Source organism: Limanda limanda, chromosome 8 (assembly GCF_963576545.1).
Source record: "Limanda limanda chromosome 8, fLimLim1.1, whole genome shotgun sequence".
Lineage (NCBI taxonomy): Eukaryota > Metazoa > Chordata > Actinopteri > Pleuronectiformes > Pleuronectidae > Limanda > Limanda limanda.
The window spans coordinates 16,933,629-16,950,473 of record NC_083643.1 but is presented as its reverse complement, the minus strand read 5'-3'; the positions used below and the strand labels follow the sequence as shown (position 1 = coordinate 16,950,473).

The window sequence follows — 16,845 nt, the reverse complement described above, 5'->3', positions numbered from 1 at the left end:
TTTTATTCATCAATCTCATTCCTTGTTCTGTATCATTTCCCAGAATCCTTGTTTCCTCAGCCACACGTCTGCGTCTTAGATTGAACTGGTATGAGGACACACATCACATGAATCACAGAAGACTGAACTTTAATGTGTCGTCATTACATTTGGCTTCTTAAAAATAACTAAGGACCATGTGTCTCCTCCAGCTGCGGCATGCTGCTCGGACAAACAATATTTCAACAGCCTGAACTTGGTCGGTGTCCGCCGCTGCATTCCCTGTCCTCCTGGTTAGAAGTGTTTCATTTATTTGAAATGATCCATATATGACAGGAGGTTTTCATCGTGGGTGAAAGGACAGAAATACATTTGATTTGAGAGGTTATTAGGTCGAGGCAGTGAGTCCAGTGTTTGATGTTCCCCTGCTGTCACCATGAGGACAGATAAGGGGATTCTGCACATACCTGTCCCTGCTGCCAGTGTATAAATGGCAACCCCAACGCTCTGGACGCAAACGCACACGGACACACACACACAAACACACACACCTGCTGGCTCTGAAGATGAGTCACAGTCAGAGCTGCACTGAGCTACTATGAGCGTGGTTGATGCGAACACCTGAAGTGAATCCTCTACACAGCCTGAGCTGTTTTAAATGGATAGAGCACTCATGGTGAGTTTCTCTTTTCTTTTTTATTATTTGATTGGACTAAAGAACCAGATAAGTTGAGACGTGTCTGATGTGTCCTCTGGTTTCAGGTGTCCCTCTCCCTATTTGGACTGGTCCTCCTCTCCTTCCCTGGGCATGCTTCGCTGAGCCGAGCGTCTGGAAACACCTCAGGTAGGATTTCTTTTTGGTTATGACTTTAAAGAGCAGGTACCTGGGAGTTTTTAAAAGTGCATGTTCTCCTCCGTGGTGAACACAGGGACTGTGTATCTGGGGTCTACGTTTGTGAAGGAGGCTCTTCAGAGGGCGATGGAGCTGACGGATGCTGCTTACGCCCGCACAAGTGAAAGGTAAAACATCCCGGGCCTCTATAGAAATATTTCAGAAAAAAGCTGCTGCAACTAATAATGAATCTCTTGACTTTTCCAGGGGGAAGAAATCCCTGTCTGAGGGCACTGTGAGACCCAGTGACCTGCTGGCTCAGTTCAAACACACTGAAGCCAGAACCAGGACTCAAATCTGGGCTGCAGAGCTGCTGGACAACACGGTGGAGTTGATCAGAGAGATGGTCTACACTCACACTATGGTGCAGCCCACCTCTCATGGTACTGAACAGCAGCACTACACAACATTTAAAAAAACCTCATCTAATATGAAAGACCCTTCCTACGATAAGATAGATGAGAGGAGATAAGATAAGATAAGAAATTCAAAACTGAAACACCAGCCAAAGGAAAGTAGTAGCTTAATGGGGAACATGAAAGTAAAATTGGATTATACAATAAAAATTGAAATAGTACGTACCAGGGGAAGGAGGGTTGGGCGGGTGTGTCGGAGGGGGGCTAGGGGTGGGGGGTCACTGCAAATTGTAAAATTTGGGGAAATGTGAGCATTGTACAGTATCTCTTTTATGTCCTCATTTTGTATCGTCGATGCTCAATAAACATACTAAAAAAAAGAAAAAAAAATATGTACAAGGCTTTTTTTAATTATAGTGACTACGTGTTGTTTACATGATAGATGCAGGTTCAGAATAAAGAGGGATCAAACTCCAGCTGTGGTCAGAGAAACAATACACCTGCAACATACATGCACACATGTCAGGAACGTGTCACTCTTCTTACTTTTGACTAAACTTTTGAAGCTCAGCACGATGTTTTTAAATCATTGTATAACATGTTGTTTATAGGAAAGCTTTTTAATGTCAGATTTTGAACTGGTTTTAATGGATGTTGTTTGTTTGTAATATTATATATTATAATATTAATGATAAAAATATTTAATAAAAAAAATCTGTTGTTTTATCCCTGTGTATTGCGTAAGCACTTTGAAAACCTTGCTTAGATAAGTGCTATAGAAATACATACACAAATTATTATATAATTTAAGAATAATAATAATATAAGAAGAAAAGGTTTTCTGACATAAGACAAGAGCAAATGATCTAATAAACTACCAATAGCTAGTTCCAGGATATTCATATTATTTTTTGTGTTTTATAAGTTATCATTTGTTTCATTAGTGTCATGTGTTATTTACTGTGTTTTCCAGAAGAGCTGCTGAGTAACAAAGACGTGGAGAATCTGCTGCAAGCGACCGGCTGCTCCGCTGAGCTGCAGAGACCCAGCTGTCAGAACGACTGTGTGTCCGAGCGCTACAGATCCATCACAGGAGAGTGCAACAACAGGTCAGAGCTCACACCCACACAGACACACATACACACACATACACACAGAGAGAGAGACACAGACAAACATGTAGTAATCCAGCAGTGCTGTTCTGAGCAGAATGGATAAGTCTGTCATGTCCTGTACAGAGATCATCCCAGATGGGGCGCTGCAAACATCCCATATTCCCGCTGGCTGCCTCCTGAGTACGAGGACCTGTGGGGGACGCCGAGAGGTTGGGACCCAGATCACATGTACCACAACGTCAGCCTGCCACCAGTAAGAGTCCTGCAGCAGCACACTGTCCTCCTCTGTCAGCTGCTGTCCCTCCATCCCTCCCCTCACCATGTTTGTCGTTCAGGTGCGGCTGGTTTCTCAAGAGGTGCTGTTCACTCACAACGACAACATCTCTCTGGACTCCACCCTGTCCCACCTGCTGGTGGAGTGGGGTCAGTGGATCGACCACGACGTGGTGCTGACGCCTCAGAGCCCGAGTACGGCTGCTTTCAGGACCGGAGCGGACTGCACACACACCTGCAGCCGGGACACGCCCTGCTTCCCCATACAGGTACACACCAGCTATCAGCTGATTCTCATAAGGGCCTTGTTTGGGTTTTTGTTCCCCTGTTCAGTTTAAATAATTGAAAAAAAGAGAAGAACCAAAGTTATTGTTTTATAAGTAATGTGGAAAAATGTGTATGATTTAAAACAAGACAACATAAACTGTCAATGAAGAGAAGCTGAAATTAATATGGATGTGATCAAGCAGATGAAAAGTCCAAAAGAACCAAGAATTACAAAATTTAAAAAGTAATGTAGAAAGATCACAATGTACTACATAACTTTGAAAAAAATGATATTTATAAATATATATATATAAATAACACTTTTTCCCCCCAGATCCCTCTGTCAGATCGCCGCAATGGCGTCCAGAAGTGTATGCCTTTCTTCCGATCTGCTCCCAGCTGCAGCGCAGGAGTCCTCCCTCATCGCCACAGAGAGCAGCTGAACGCCATCACCTCCTTCGTGGATGCCAGCATGGTGTACGGCAGCTCCACCAGTGTGGCCTCGTCTCTGAGGAACAACTCCTCTCCTGTGGGCTCCATGACCCTCAACCCCCAGCACTCAGACCAGGGGCTGCCCTACATGCCCTTCCTGCCTCGACAGCAGGCGCACCTGGACCCCTGTGGTCCTCGAAACTCCACCGCCTCGGGGACGCCGGACAGATCCGAGCCCCGGCAGAACTCCACGTCCTGCTTTCAAGCTGGTGAGTAGATGTAGAGATTCATCTGTCCTCCGCAGGCTTCAGTGGAGACGCTGTTCACCATTCGTGTCTCTCAGGGGATTCAAGAGCCAATGAGCATCTGGGAATGATCGCGCTGCACACGCTCTTTCTGAGGGAGCACAACCGGCTGGTCAGAGAGCTGCACCTGCTCAACCCTCACTGGAGCCCCGACACCCTGTATCAGGAGGCCCGCAAGATCATGGGAGCCATCCATCAGGTAGAGTCTCAGCTCTACATCCATCCTCCATACGCTCTTCCAGCCCTCTGACCAGCCTCCTGGTTCTTCTTCCAGATCCTCACGTGGGAGCACTACCTGCCACAGGTCCTGGGTGAGACTACCACGTCCCGTCTGATGCCTCCTTACGAGGGTTATAATCCTGAAGTGGATCCCAGCATCGCCAACGTCTTTGCAGCTGCCGCGTTTCGTTTTGCCCACGTCACGGTGCAGCCAGTGGTGAACAGGCTGGGGCCGGGGTACACCACCAACTCCCAGCATCCCCCACTGCCTCTGCACCACTCTCTGTTCGCCTCTTGGAGGGTTGTGCAGGAAGGTAAAGAAATACAAATTTGATTGGCTGTGTTTTACCACAAGTGGTTTACTCAGCAGTTCTGTCTCCTGGTGTTTCAGGGGGAATCGACCCTGTGCTGCGTGGCCTGTTGCTGTCTCCAGCCAAACTGCAGACTCCAGGTCAGATGATGGTGGAGGAGCTGACGGAGAGGCTGTTCCAGGCCCAGGGGGGGATGCCCCTGGACCTCGGGGCCCTCAACCTCCAGAGGGGACGCGACCACGGCTTACCTGGTACTTTCTGTAATCTGCCTCACAGCAGAGAGTCACTTTATACTGAAAGTCTGCCAATGACTGTTTCAACAGATTGACTATGTGTATTAAGTGAAGCTCAAATCAGCATTAATACAGATAATTTGGTTGAAATGTAGGCACACACAGAAATGACAAGGAGCCTGGATTTGTTAAAACAGAACAAACTTAGTGATGTTATAGATTTTATAAAAGAAACCCAAATAATGTCAGCAGATGTATGTGAGGTTTGAGTCAGTTGTATGTTCACAGTGGAGATCTGCTGCAGGAGGAGGAGCTTCTCATGGCTGCAGCTGCTTTAGATTAAATGTGGTGGTGAAGCGTGAACATAAAAGACTTGAAACAAATAGTTCATAATATATATTTAAAGAACAATTTTTCCATCTTTTGATAGTGAAATAGTTTGTAAATTTTAATTTGCAGTGAATTTCTGAATTGGCCATTCGATTGACCTCTTTGTATTATTTCCTGTTGATATAAAACTGTAAAGTATGCTGGTGAAAGTAACAGTAAAATAATTTCATATATAAAACAAACTGAATAGAATTACTATAATCTCTACAGGCCTCTGGAGTTTGAACAGCTAAATGAAACGCAGCCATCATAGCAACATCTGGGGTTTTTTATGTTCCAGATGTTGGAATGTGTGAGCACTGCAGAATTCCTACAGACATAACTAGTGTCTTCAAATCTCAGGATTTCTCTCAGGAAGTAATCATGTGATCGGTTTACAGACAACGCCATAATCTCTGAAACTGCCTAAAATCTCAGGAGTTGCCAAAATCCCCCATTTGTTTTTTTAGTTTTTCTATGAATTATTCTAGTACTTTTTACTGACATTATTAGTTGCAAAATTATGTCACAATGATGAGTCCAGGCTTTGCAGTTAGTGATGAGACTAAGGGCAGCCATGGTCGGCTGTACGACCTAATGCAATGAACAGGGGCAATCATATAAGATCCCATAGTCCAACGAAGGTAAAGACGTGGCAGCAACAGAACTCTTTTTCACATTCAAAGAAAAACGTGTTTCTAAAGTAGAACCTTGGTTTGGGGCTCAGTTCTTTCAACCAAGCTCTGAGCATGTTGCTTAAAGGAAAGAGAGTCATACCCAGGTATTTAAAGGTGTTAACCCTCTGAATGAGTTTTCCCTCAAGAGTGACCACTGCAGGGATGTGTGTTCTCTCGGTGTCTCACACCTTGTACTAGACCTTCATGCTCCCTCTCTCTGTCTCACCTCCTCTCCCCAGGATACGGCTCGTGGCGAAGCTCCTGCGGCCTCTCAGTTCCCGACTCCCCGTCCGATCTGGCTGAAATCCTGGGAAACTTCACCTTGGCTCAGAAACTCCAGCTCCTGTACGGGACGCCCCACAACGTGGACGTGTGGGTGGGGGCCATCTCCGAGCCCCCCCTGCCCGGAGGCCGAGTCGGGCCGCTCCTGGCCTGCCTGCTGTCCAGACAGTTCCGAGCCCTGAGAGATGGAGACAGGTAGAATTCTGCAGCTCATCAATCAATCAAATTTTATTTGTATAGCCCATATTCACAAATCACAATTCGTCTCATAGGGCTTTAACATGGTGTGACCTCCTCTGTCCTTAACCCTCAGCAAGAGTAAGGAAAAACTACTAAAAACCCTTTTAACAGGTAAAAATATGTAGGAACCTCAGAGAGACACATGTGAGGGATCCCTCTCCCAGGACGGACAGAAGTGCAATAGATGTCAAGTGTAGGAAAACATCATCGGGATTAAAGTTTTTAGCAGCATCGATGAGGGTAAACATTTTTGAAGGATAACTTCAAAACTATATGTGAAGCAGTCCTGCAGCAATCATAGTCTCTGGTCAGCAGCAAGATTACGATCCAGCATCAGGATGGGATCCACTATAGTCCACAGTCATTGTCCACTGCCGCCAGTTAGGATCCATCATCAGCCGCCACCTCGGTCGTGGTCCACCACCATCATCTACTGATCTCAGGACATGAGTTAATGCCACAAGCTAAAACCCTCTGTTTGTCCTGTGAGGTTCTGGTGGGAGAAGGAGGGAGTGTTCACCAGCACCCAGAGAAGACACCTCCACGCCGTCTCTCTGTCCCGCATCATTTGTGACAACAGCCACATCGCCCTCGTCCCTAAGGACCCGTTCTCACGCACCGAGAGCGCCCAGGACATGCTGGCCTGTTCCCACCCGCTCATCCCCCACCTCGATCTCAGTCCCTGGAAAGAACCAGACACAGGTGACGACACAGAGATATGTTGTTGGTGATATTCCACTTTTGTGCTATTTCTTTCACTGACGTCTCTCCCAGATCCCTTCTGTGGTCCGATACCCAGGATTCAATCTGGTTACTCCCTCCTCTGTGACTCTGTGATCCTGTATGAGTGTCACTCGGGCTTCAAGCTGCTGGGATCTTCATCTGTCAGCTGTGATACGAACAAACACCAGTGGAGCCCCGCCCCTCCAACATGTCAAGGTACAAAGACTAAACAGAGGCTGGTGACACACCTTCAGAAGATATCACATTTTAAATCAGCAACATAGTTTATGTGTCACATGTAACAAAACCGGTGTTCATCTTGATGATAATGGTCTTTAATATCTGCAGCAAAACTTCAACAATTTTGATTATTCTTAGAATTTTAGATATAAAGTGTATTGTTCACATGGAAACAATCACCTGGCTCAGTCCATTTAGTATCTGTTCTGGAGCTTTCAGTACCATCCCATTATTTTCCTAACTTGTGTTCTCGTTCACTGAGCTCTACACATTGGAGGCGTTAGTCAAATCAACATCCTCCTCTGTTTTATTTTTAAGTCAAGAATGAACATGCAGTCAAGCCTTCGATGCTCAGTTGAAGAACCTGTTCAGGAAGTGTTTTAAAACGGGGGATGAAAAAATGAATTGAATTTGAAAAGAACTTCTTGATATGCTTAGACAACAGCGTTTTATCAAACCAAAATATTTCCAAATACGTTTTTTCTTATTGAAAGAAATAATCGTGTTTCTTATTGATTTGTTTTTGACCGACACAGATCTCAATGAGTGTGAAGAACCGATTTCTCCTTGTCCACAAAACCTGGAGTGTTTCAACAAACCAGGTTCCTTCATGTGCTCAGGTTGGTTCAGATGCTCCATGAGTTTCTGCCTGTTTGAGATGCACTTTAACATTTGTTTTGGAAAGTATAATCTTAATTTACAACAACACATACAACATGTCAGAACCTGTCACTTCTGATACTGAACATTGCTGTGTGTGTGTTTGTTTGTGTGCGTGTGTGCAATGACACAGAGCCCTCGTCACTATCTGCCATCTCTGTGGTCACTGCGGTGATAGTAGTGATCGGTGCTGTGGCCGTACTGGTGATGATAATGATCTGTTATCAAAGGTAAGGAACTGAAAGAAATTAAGGAACCTGATTTAACTATTTAAACAAATATTATTTAGAAATCATATTGAGAGGACCATCGATTCAGTGTGTGTGCACCTCATTCTCTTGAGATGAAAGATTATAAAACTTGACTGTAGGTTTCCCAAATCAGAAACATTAAACCATTATTTAAGTCAGTGTAAGCAAGTACATGTTAAATTAATATTTTGGGTGAATTTATTCGTGAAAGAAATAATATATAGCAGCAGTTGAAATATAAATAGTATTTGTTGACTCTTTCTTTCAGATATTTCCCCAAGAAACAGGAGTTGGTCGCTGCAGCCTGTTGCCAAGGGAACGGTTAATCCAACATTTGAGAGTTTTATTGTCTCTACATGTTAAAGTTATTGTGATGTCCTCAATGTTTTTGCAAGTTAAAATAATTATTTGTGGAATCATTTTATGTATTTACCTGTTTATAACATTAACGCATTTTGTTTTGTTAATTTATAATCTCACTAAAACTGAACAAATGAAAGTTTTACATCTTAAAATATCCCTGCATTGACCAGGCAGTTTATGATATGAGATTTATATATAGAGACGGAGATATTATTTGTCCACTGACAGTGGTGGAGGAAGTACTTCAACATTTTACTTAAGTAATTCAATAAATTGACAAAGAATGTACTCAAGTAAAAGTACCACATTAACTTTTCTACTTGAGAAAAGGTAAGTACTTGCTTTTAAATATAAATTTCAATTTTTTTTTAAGTATTTCAATCCAAACATGTGACAATACATGACAGTACAGATATTTACTGTTTATATATGTAGTGGATTAAAAAAAAAAAGTAGCCAATTTTAGTGCACATTCATAAGAAAGTAACTTGTTGCATTCAACCACTGTCCACTGACTTCACTTCAAGTCACTCTGACCTTCACAACAGTAAAACTCTTTATTAGGTTCTGTGGTAATCTGTGTGATGAGGCCAGGCAAACAGAATAACAAGCTTACAAAAGTCTTTTTCAATCCGGAAATTAAAATCTTTCAGGAATGTCTGCACCAAACCAGATTTTCCGACCATAAAGCCCCAGTGAGTGGGATACAGTCTCAGTGTTTCCTCTGTATCCGTGTGCCCGATTCCTGCTTACAAACCTGTTGGGCAACTGTGTGTGTGCGTCTGGGCGTGTGACCTTAATTTAAAACCAAACAAATTACGTGCCGAGAAAAAACAGGTCTCTGTGTCATGTATTGTCTTGTACGAATGAATGAACTATCAAGCAATGAGTCATGACCTGAAACCAAAGTCAAACTGATCCATTTTACTGCCATCAGACTTCATACAAACAAGAGCTGTAAATCACACAAGGTACAAAGGTGGCACTGCCTTTGGTTTTACACTGGAGAACACAGGTTATTACCAGGATAAGAGAAGCAGTTATTGCACTTTCTGACACAATATTCTTAATTTTTCATTTCAACAGATTGTCTTCCGTAAAAACTGATCTAAATCTTTACTACGAGGTACAACCAATATACAATACAATTATGCATAATATGGCTATGTGCTGCACTCATGCAAAGTCCTTTATGGCTTATACTGAATGTACATACTGTTCATTGTAGACGTGCAAAACTACAGTTCCAACAGTTGAGCATGTTGAGATAAAATGTATTAAAGCTTGTTTATTGTCTGTTCATACTTTAAAGCTGTCTCTATGTTGAATGGGATAACAATTCATTAATAATATATCTGATTATTAAGTTCAGGCTAATGGGAAACTGATTTTCAAGTGTCATTTTGTTTTTTTTTAAAGAAGGCCTCTAAAACAGGTAATGTGGTGAGAGTGAATTAACATCCCGAGATAAAACATCCGGTTTGTGGTGTTTAACTTCATAACTGAAAGCAACTAGGAGTCGCTTAGACACTGCACACTAATGTAAAAAATAAAGCTAACAACCGAAACATTGTTCTATGGAAAGTACACAGATCTTACATGTGACATGTATTTGTCTAAGTCTGTAAAACTTGAGGTAAGAGACCGACCAAACCTTCTCGACTGCTTCCATCCTGGGTTCATCTTTCTAACAGACTTATGCCAGAAGCCTGATACATACAATCTACCGTGTTCACATGAGACGATGTGTTCACTCCACCTGGGAGATTCAGAGCTTACATGATAAAAAATAAACGGAAACAAATCTCTTGTGTCCTGCACTGTAATGGAGGAATATATTTTACATATCTGGAAGTAACACAATCTTATATAAAATTGTGCTAGTTTTATTTATTTCTTGCTGTGCTGGTTTAATTAAAAATCGCTTATTGCATAATGCAGAAGTGGCACGAGAACATGTTCCTGCTTCCCTTGTTGGTTGACCTCTGCTGCAGGACGATTGCCGTACAAGCTCTGCTACCAAAAAATGATCCAAGGCCTTTTGTTACCACAGTTTAACTCAGCGTGTCTGAATAATAAAGGTCCTGGGATCGTGCATGTTACGTCGGGTGTTCCCATGTCCCGTCAGATCCTCTAACCCAGGTCAGTGAGGTAGAAACCTAACTTGGCCACAGTCATTTCTCTGCGGAAACTCATCACCTCCCAGAACATCTGCTCGGCTGGAAAACAGCAGAGAGACAACGACAAGTCAATCGGCTAAATCAGACTTATATAAATACTAATGGCAAAGGAATAGGAAAACAGGCCCCTGATTATGTATTATTTCAAATGTAAACAGACGTTAACTTACCATTGTGTCGCACCAGGCCCTGCTGGATGTAGCGGATATAAGTAAAAAAGTTGCAAACTGCTGTGATCTAGAGAGGAGAAATAAGGACAAGGTTACAAGTAGGAACTCTCAGCAGCAGTGTGTCTAGTCAAAGACAAAGAAGTGATAGTTACCCGCGCCCGGCTGGAAGGAGAGATGTAATAGTAGCTTCCCTTGTCACCGAGTTTAATGCGATGTCTACAGAGCCGGGACACGCCACTCAAGGCACATTTTCTACAAGTGGAGAGAGATCAGCTGTCAAGAGAATCACAGCCACAAGACACTGACACACACGGTCATAGCAGACACTTAACATTGCTCACAGAGAGGCCACATTCATAGAAGACAGCACAAACAAAGAGGTGCACAATCAAAGATAGTTAGTCAAGAAGAGCAAAAGGTTATAGGTCACATGAATGAAAACTCAAACACGTGCAAAACCCATCTGGGTCATTTATTTACAGACTTGTTTACAACTTTTCAGTCGTCTGGACAGGCAGGTTTCTTGTCATGCTACAGTAGTTTGTGTTAGTGCAAAGCTCAACAGTTTATCACTTCTTTGGAGGACTTACGTCTCTATTGCTGCCCTAAACCCACTGGAAAAAAAGATGTTTAAGTCAGACAGTGATTTGAAATGTGCCCACGGTAAGACAGTGAAAAGCTTAGAACCATACAATCACCAGTGAAGAAATCAAAACCAAAGCCAAGTGAATTTTAGAATTGACTTGGCCGTTGTTTAGCAGTGAATGGTGACAGAGAGGAGAGGATGATAGTTAATGTTTAGACGTGACAACTCACTTGGGGCCTCCACACTCTACAGCTGAGGCCTTAACCATCGGTAATGCTGACATGGCCACGGGCTCGATGGTCAGAGAGTTGTTTTCCACTGCACTCTGCACCAGCTGGGACAGCTGTGGGGAGCAGGAATTACAAATAATGTTAATGTGACTTCACACACTGAAATGTGACAAATACAGCAACATAATAATTCTGCCGAGAAGCAGTGGAATCGTGACCTCGGATCTTGTGAAGGAGAGACAGGGTCCGATGTCTTCTCTGTAGATTCGTCTCAGGAAGGCGGAGGAGCGCTCGAAACTCGGATGTTCCTTCCACATCAAAAACTCTGCATAAAGAACTGAGTCCATCTGCAAACAGAAGTGTGGAATGTGTTGACCGCAGAAGCTTCTAACTTTCAAAAAGATGATGCTCTGTACATTAATGCAGCAGCTAAATAATGTGAACATGCTGATGTTGACTGGTTCTGTTTACCGAGTTCACAGTCTGAGCATGTTTGCAGGGAGAAACATTTGCTGATTGAATGTGTGTGATAGAAACATCATAGCCATCTCTAAAGTAGATTATATATTTCACAGATTAATTGAAAACTTAAAGTGCTATGGGGGGGAAGTCAGCAAAACCTTTACCCTGTGGAAACTGGTGTATATTCAATCTAAATGAGCTGCACTGAAATGATATAATGGACAAAGCACTATACAATTTGCCTCTATGTTTACACGGACAGAAAATATTGACCTTATTCAGAGACATCTTCTTTATTATTCAATATTCAAAATGAAAATTCTGTCTCTGCTGAATATTTCAGCTCCTTAAAGAACACAGCAGACATGTTCTTATAGTATTATTAGTTAGTATTAGTATTAGTATTATAGTAAAGCAGCTCTCCATTGAAAACAGTCTCATTAGAAAGACCAACTCATTCTGCTCCTGCATTTTAAAGGAGATAATGACCAATTATAAGATTAAAATCAAAAAAATGCTGACTCACTCTGTACAGGAGAAACTTGCTCACTGTCCTGGTAAATTCAGATAATTACAGAATATAGATCCAGAAGCTAAAGCTAAAACTCCATGGAGCCTGGCTGAAGGGATGCAGTTACCTGTCTGCTGCCAGAGTGTAAACCCTCTGCCCGCTGCCACCAGTAAGAGCCATAGGTCATACTGACAGACTGTCCGGGAACCAGGCAGAGAATCAGAGAGAGGAGAGCAGGAGCAGCAGGCTGAGAGAGAAAGAAACACCAGAGACAGAGAGGAAGAACAAGTCAAGCAGAGGTTAGTAGTGAGAGAAAAGAAATCAAAAAGCTGAAGAACAAGATAAGAGAAAAGGAAGCACGAATAATTGATGGGAAAAGAGAATGCGCAAGTCCAAAGATGCAGAAATGTATTTTAAGGAGAAGAGGACTGGAAAGTGTACAACACTTTATGAAGGTCACCTCTCGGTCTTCTTTGGCCACAGAAGAAGGTTCATGTTTTCCAGGTGAGGAGGGAAAAATACCGCTCGCACTCTTGTTGCGGACGTGTCCCCCGACGTGTTTGTACGCCCCCCTGGCTCCCGAAGGCTGCAGCTGTGGATGCAGCTGGCGGTTCGGTGAGGAAGGTGTGGACGTCAACACCAGAGTCTTCAGCGCCGTCACCTCTGCTTGCAGGACATCAATCTGGGAGTCAGACACAGAACATATAGAGTGAAAGAAATCAGTGGCATCAACAAAACACTATTTATGTCCTCTTGTTCATAAAATATTTCTTTACTGCAGCTTATTGTTAGACAAATCAGAGATGGATTCATGAGTAGTTTAGGAGAGTCTGAGGAATTTTTATGGGACAAAAGTTCAATTCATCAGACATCTCATTTTCAGGTTTGGACAAAAACAAAGAGGAACAACACACACCTTCCCTTGAGCCTCCTTGAGTTGTTTATCTGCTGCTGCTTGTTTGACGTTTGCTTCATTCACCATCTTGTGAGCTTCCTGTACACAAGTGGATTTACTTCAACACAGGCTTAAAACAATACAAGTCTGTTGAACATATCTGTATTAACATCGGAGACATCCGGTTGTGAGGGTTATTATTAATTCTTCACTCGTGCTAAAAGTTAAATCAGTTAAATGTTAAAGCTGCATTATTAAATCTTATTGGTCGCCTGGGAGCAGCAGCTGAGGACACAACTGTGAGTGTGATTACAAGATTATATCCTGACTGTGAGCATTATTCTGGCTAAGATCATATTCTTGAACTGACATTTACATAGAGACATTGTTACTCATATACTTATGACTGATTTTTACATTACCCCAGTTTCTTATAATCTGTGTGGAGTTCTGTCTCGCTTTTAAAAAAAAATCTGATCATTACCAGGGCTCTAATGTTAGTTCAACATGAAGCTGATGAACCCAGAGAACAATCATCTGACTCTGCAGGTTCATTGTTTTATATGCCCTGTTTCACCACAGCTTTTCACCCTCTTTGCTATCATTAGAGCGACTTCCAAAATCAGCAGCAGCAGTTTGTTTTCAGGGAAAAAGTTTGACGGAGACCAAAAACTCTGATGAAAGCAGAGAGAATATTGGATAGAATTTACCTGGTGGACATGAACAAGACTCCAGATGTGTGATAATATTGCTCTGTGTCTTCTGGATGAATAATCTGTTTGCTAACAAGTTTGACTTAAAAAGTTACAGCTTGCATTAGCTGCCCTAGAGTAATGCATACTTGAAGGACTAAAATATTCATGTTAATGTTAATGTTTTGGCTACAATGAAAACCGTAATTATTAGGAATAGTGCAGGGACATAGCATTACTCATCAGCCGGACCTGGGACTCAAAGTGTCAAAGTGCACTCAGCATGGAGCAATGATAACGGCTCACCTCAAACAGACTGGCTGTGAGCTCCTCCAGCTCCTGCTCCAGCTGATTCCTGACTTGAGACAGACGCTCGCACTCCTTATCTTTCAGTTTCAGTTCCTGATATTTGCAGGAGAAAAGTGTCACAACCACATTGAACAAGGAAGAAGAATTGCACTGTCAACTCTTTTTTTTCAGGTCAAAATATGCTTCTGTGTGTTTGAAATGAAGTGGGTTACAACACCCTCTCTGCAGCGTCCAGCTTTTCCCTGAGGATCTCTGAGCCCTTCTCTCGGATTTCTTTTTCTCGGATTTCCAGTGAGGGGCTGCGGAGCCGACAGAGGTCGTCATGGTCTCTGCCGGAGCCGGACCCAGCCTGGCCTCCTCCCTCCAGTCTGGACTCGGGCTCTGGATCCAGATCTACCAACCTGCACAACAAACAAACAAAATAATGAACATGGTTATTAAGTGAACATGACATTTTTCAAGTTACAACTGGGTCCACTATCTAAACCATTTATCCTCTTCAGGGGTCCAGGGGAGACGGAGCTAGTCCCAGCTGACAGTGGGCGAGAGGCGGGGTCCAGTCTGGACAGGCCGCCAGCTTATAACAGGACCAACACACAGAGGAAGTCAGAGGACCTGGAGAAACCCAGGCATATACCGGGAGGAACATGCAGACTTCTATCATTCCCTGGACCTTGCTGTGAGGCAACAGTGCTAACCACAGTACAACAATGCCATTTTATACATTCATATTTTTATTTTTAAATAGCAAAGATTCCTAAGATGTTATGACAAAGAAATGGAATTGAGGCTTGAACAAATACAACCAAATATACAGAACTTTAATTAAGAAAATAAAGATTTTTAATGTTGCACTTCTTCTCTGCATTGTTCACTCTTTTACAATCCGCACATATCGGCCAACAGACACTGGGAAGTCTGTTTGAGGCTCATGTCAGCTGATACTATATCAGCCAAGTATCGGTCGGACACTAACTTCAATGATAATGAATGATTACTCCACAATTATTTTGTTGTTTGAGTTATGCCCTGTTTGTTAGTGGTGTACAGTATTGTGTTTCGGTATTAACGTCAAGATAACTCTGATACAATACATTAAAATGCAGTGTTAATGTTGAGAGTTTATAGGTTTACGGTACAAGACACAGATTCCCCATAGTCCTTAAGAGTCAATGATTTACAGATGGACGGACACAGAGTCAGTTGATGTGGAACATGACACCATCAGTTCATTAGTAAGACTGGATCGGTCATTAGCTTTTATTGATATTTGATCGAGCTGTACCTTTATTCCAGGGCTGCATTAGTCTAAGCTAGGTGTTCCTAATAAACTGACAGCTGCAGAAATGTCAGATCAGCTCGTTTCAAACAAGAAGCTAAAGTCCTGCCTCACAGGACTCCCGGACCCCTGAGGGACCGGGACCACCGAGGGACCCGGACCCCTGAGAGACCGGACCATACCACCGAGGGACCCGGACCCCTGAGGGACCGGGACCACCGCCTCGGACCCTCCGCTTCTATCCTGCAACGTTTCATGTGAAAGACTTTAGCTCGTTGGTCACTGCTGTTGTTGTTTGTGAAGTTTAAGGTGAAAACAAATGCTAACAGTCATTTAGCAGCACTGTTAGCCTGCTAGTTAGCTTCAACTTTTTTTTCAGTTTTTTTAAAGACGGAGAGGTTTCCCCTCAGCGTCCGCCCTTACCCCGTCAGTGTCCCGGGACAGCAGACCGACACAGCTCCCTCCTCTGTCTCCTCTGTGTCCTCTGTCTCCTCTGTCCTCCAGCTGTCCTCCTCTGGGGCTCAATGATGGACAAACACTGCAGAAAGTGAAGCTCCTCTGCTTTCACTGAAGCGCAGCTGGTTTAAATCTCGGCAGCCAGCGGAGGAATGCGGACGCTGACGTAGACACCGACAACAGCGACGGTCCCAAAAACACGAGGGAGTTTGAAATGAAGAGCCGGACAGAGACGTGAGACAGACAGAGACAAGGGGACAGATGCTGCTCCCAACGTGTCTCTCATTGATTTACTCTCATCTCCGCTTTGTCGATCCCAGTGAAGAGAGGGAGCTTCTCTGCGCGTCCGCCTCCACACACACGTCACATGACCGCGCATCCACTCCCAGAGGCCTGTCCGGAGACCCCCACCCCAAAACTCACATACTCATATAAACTCATACAGTCATATACACTAATATACTAATATACTCATATACTCATATACCAACAAACCCTAATACCCTCATACTCATATACACATTCATGACAAAATGTCGACTTGGTACTCAGGAGCGCCACTAGAATTTTGGGCCAAAAATGTAAAAAAAAGAAAACACAGCTTTATTTAATTTATAACTTGTCAAGAGATTCTTTACAAAATTGTCTAGTTCATTATAAAACAAATCGTGTTATGGTACTCATAATATATGTGAATGCTCATAAAAGTGTTGCTGTTAGAGTGAGACTTTCATTTATCTTTGGTGCATTCTTCTTTATTCAAAGTTCCAGTGTGTAAGATTTAGGTGAAAGGGATCTATGGGCAGAAAATAATCCTAGTGATAAATGGTAAATGGATTTGTATTTATATAGCGCTTTTCTAGTCTGATGAAGACCACTCAAAGCAGT

The 16,845-nt window shown here is 43.0% G+C and overlaps 2 protein-coding genes across 2 annotated transcripts; one reads left to right on the top strand and one right to left on the bottom strand.

Moving 5' to 3' along the window:
• Positions 1–415: 415 nt before the first annotated feature.
• epx (eosinophil peroxidase) lies at positions 416–8,150 on the top strand. Its single transcript, XM_061077230.1, has 17 exons — positions 416–463; positions 742–823; positions 909–999; positions 1,079–1,254; positions 2,204–2,336; positions 2,466–2,595; positions 2,678–2,884; positions 3,217–3,583; positions 3,658–3,818; positions 3,894–4,152; positions 4,230–4,400; positions 5,668–5,905; positions 6,441–6,652; positions 6,725–6,889; positions 7,450–7,533; positions 7,707–7,803; positions 8,093–8,150. Exons 1-17 carry the CDS (start codon positions 416–418, stop codon positions 8,148–8,150), a joined length of 2,679 nt encoding a protein of 892 aa, XP_060933213.1.
• Positions 8,151–9,110: 960 nt separating this feature from the next.
• Positions 9,111–16,008, bottom strand: rab3il1 (RAB3A interacting protein (rabin3)-like 1). The gene is made up of 10 exons (XM_061076712.1): positions 15,925–16,008; positions 14,440–14,623; positions 14,220–14,315; positions 13,243–13,320; positions 12,787–13,008; positions 11,572–11,700; positions 11,354–11,466; positions 10,690–10,789; positions 10,538–10,604; positions 9,111–10,406 (listed from the first exon to the last, which is right to left on the bottom strand). The coding sequence occupies exons 4-10, from the start codon at positions 13,306–13,308 to the stop codon at positions 10,321–10,323; spliced, it is 783 nt and encodes a 260-aa protein (XP_060932695.1). The 5' UTR covers positions 13,309–13,320; positions 14,220–14,315; positions 14,440–14,623; positions 15,925–16,008; the 3' UTR covers positions 9,111–10,320.
• Between the last annotated feature and the right edge of the window lie 837 nt (positions 16,009–16,845).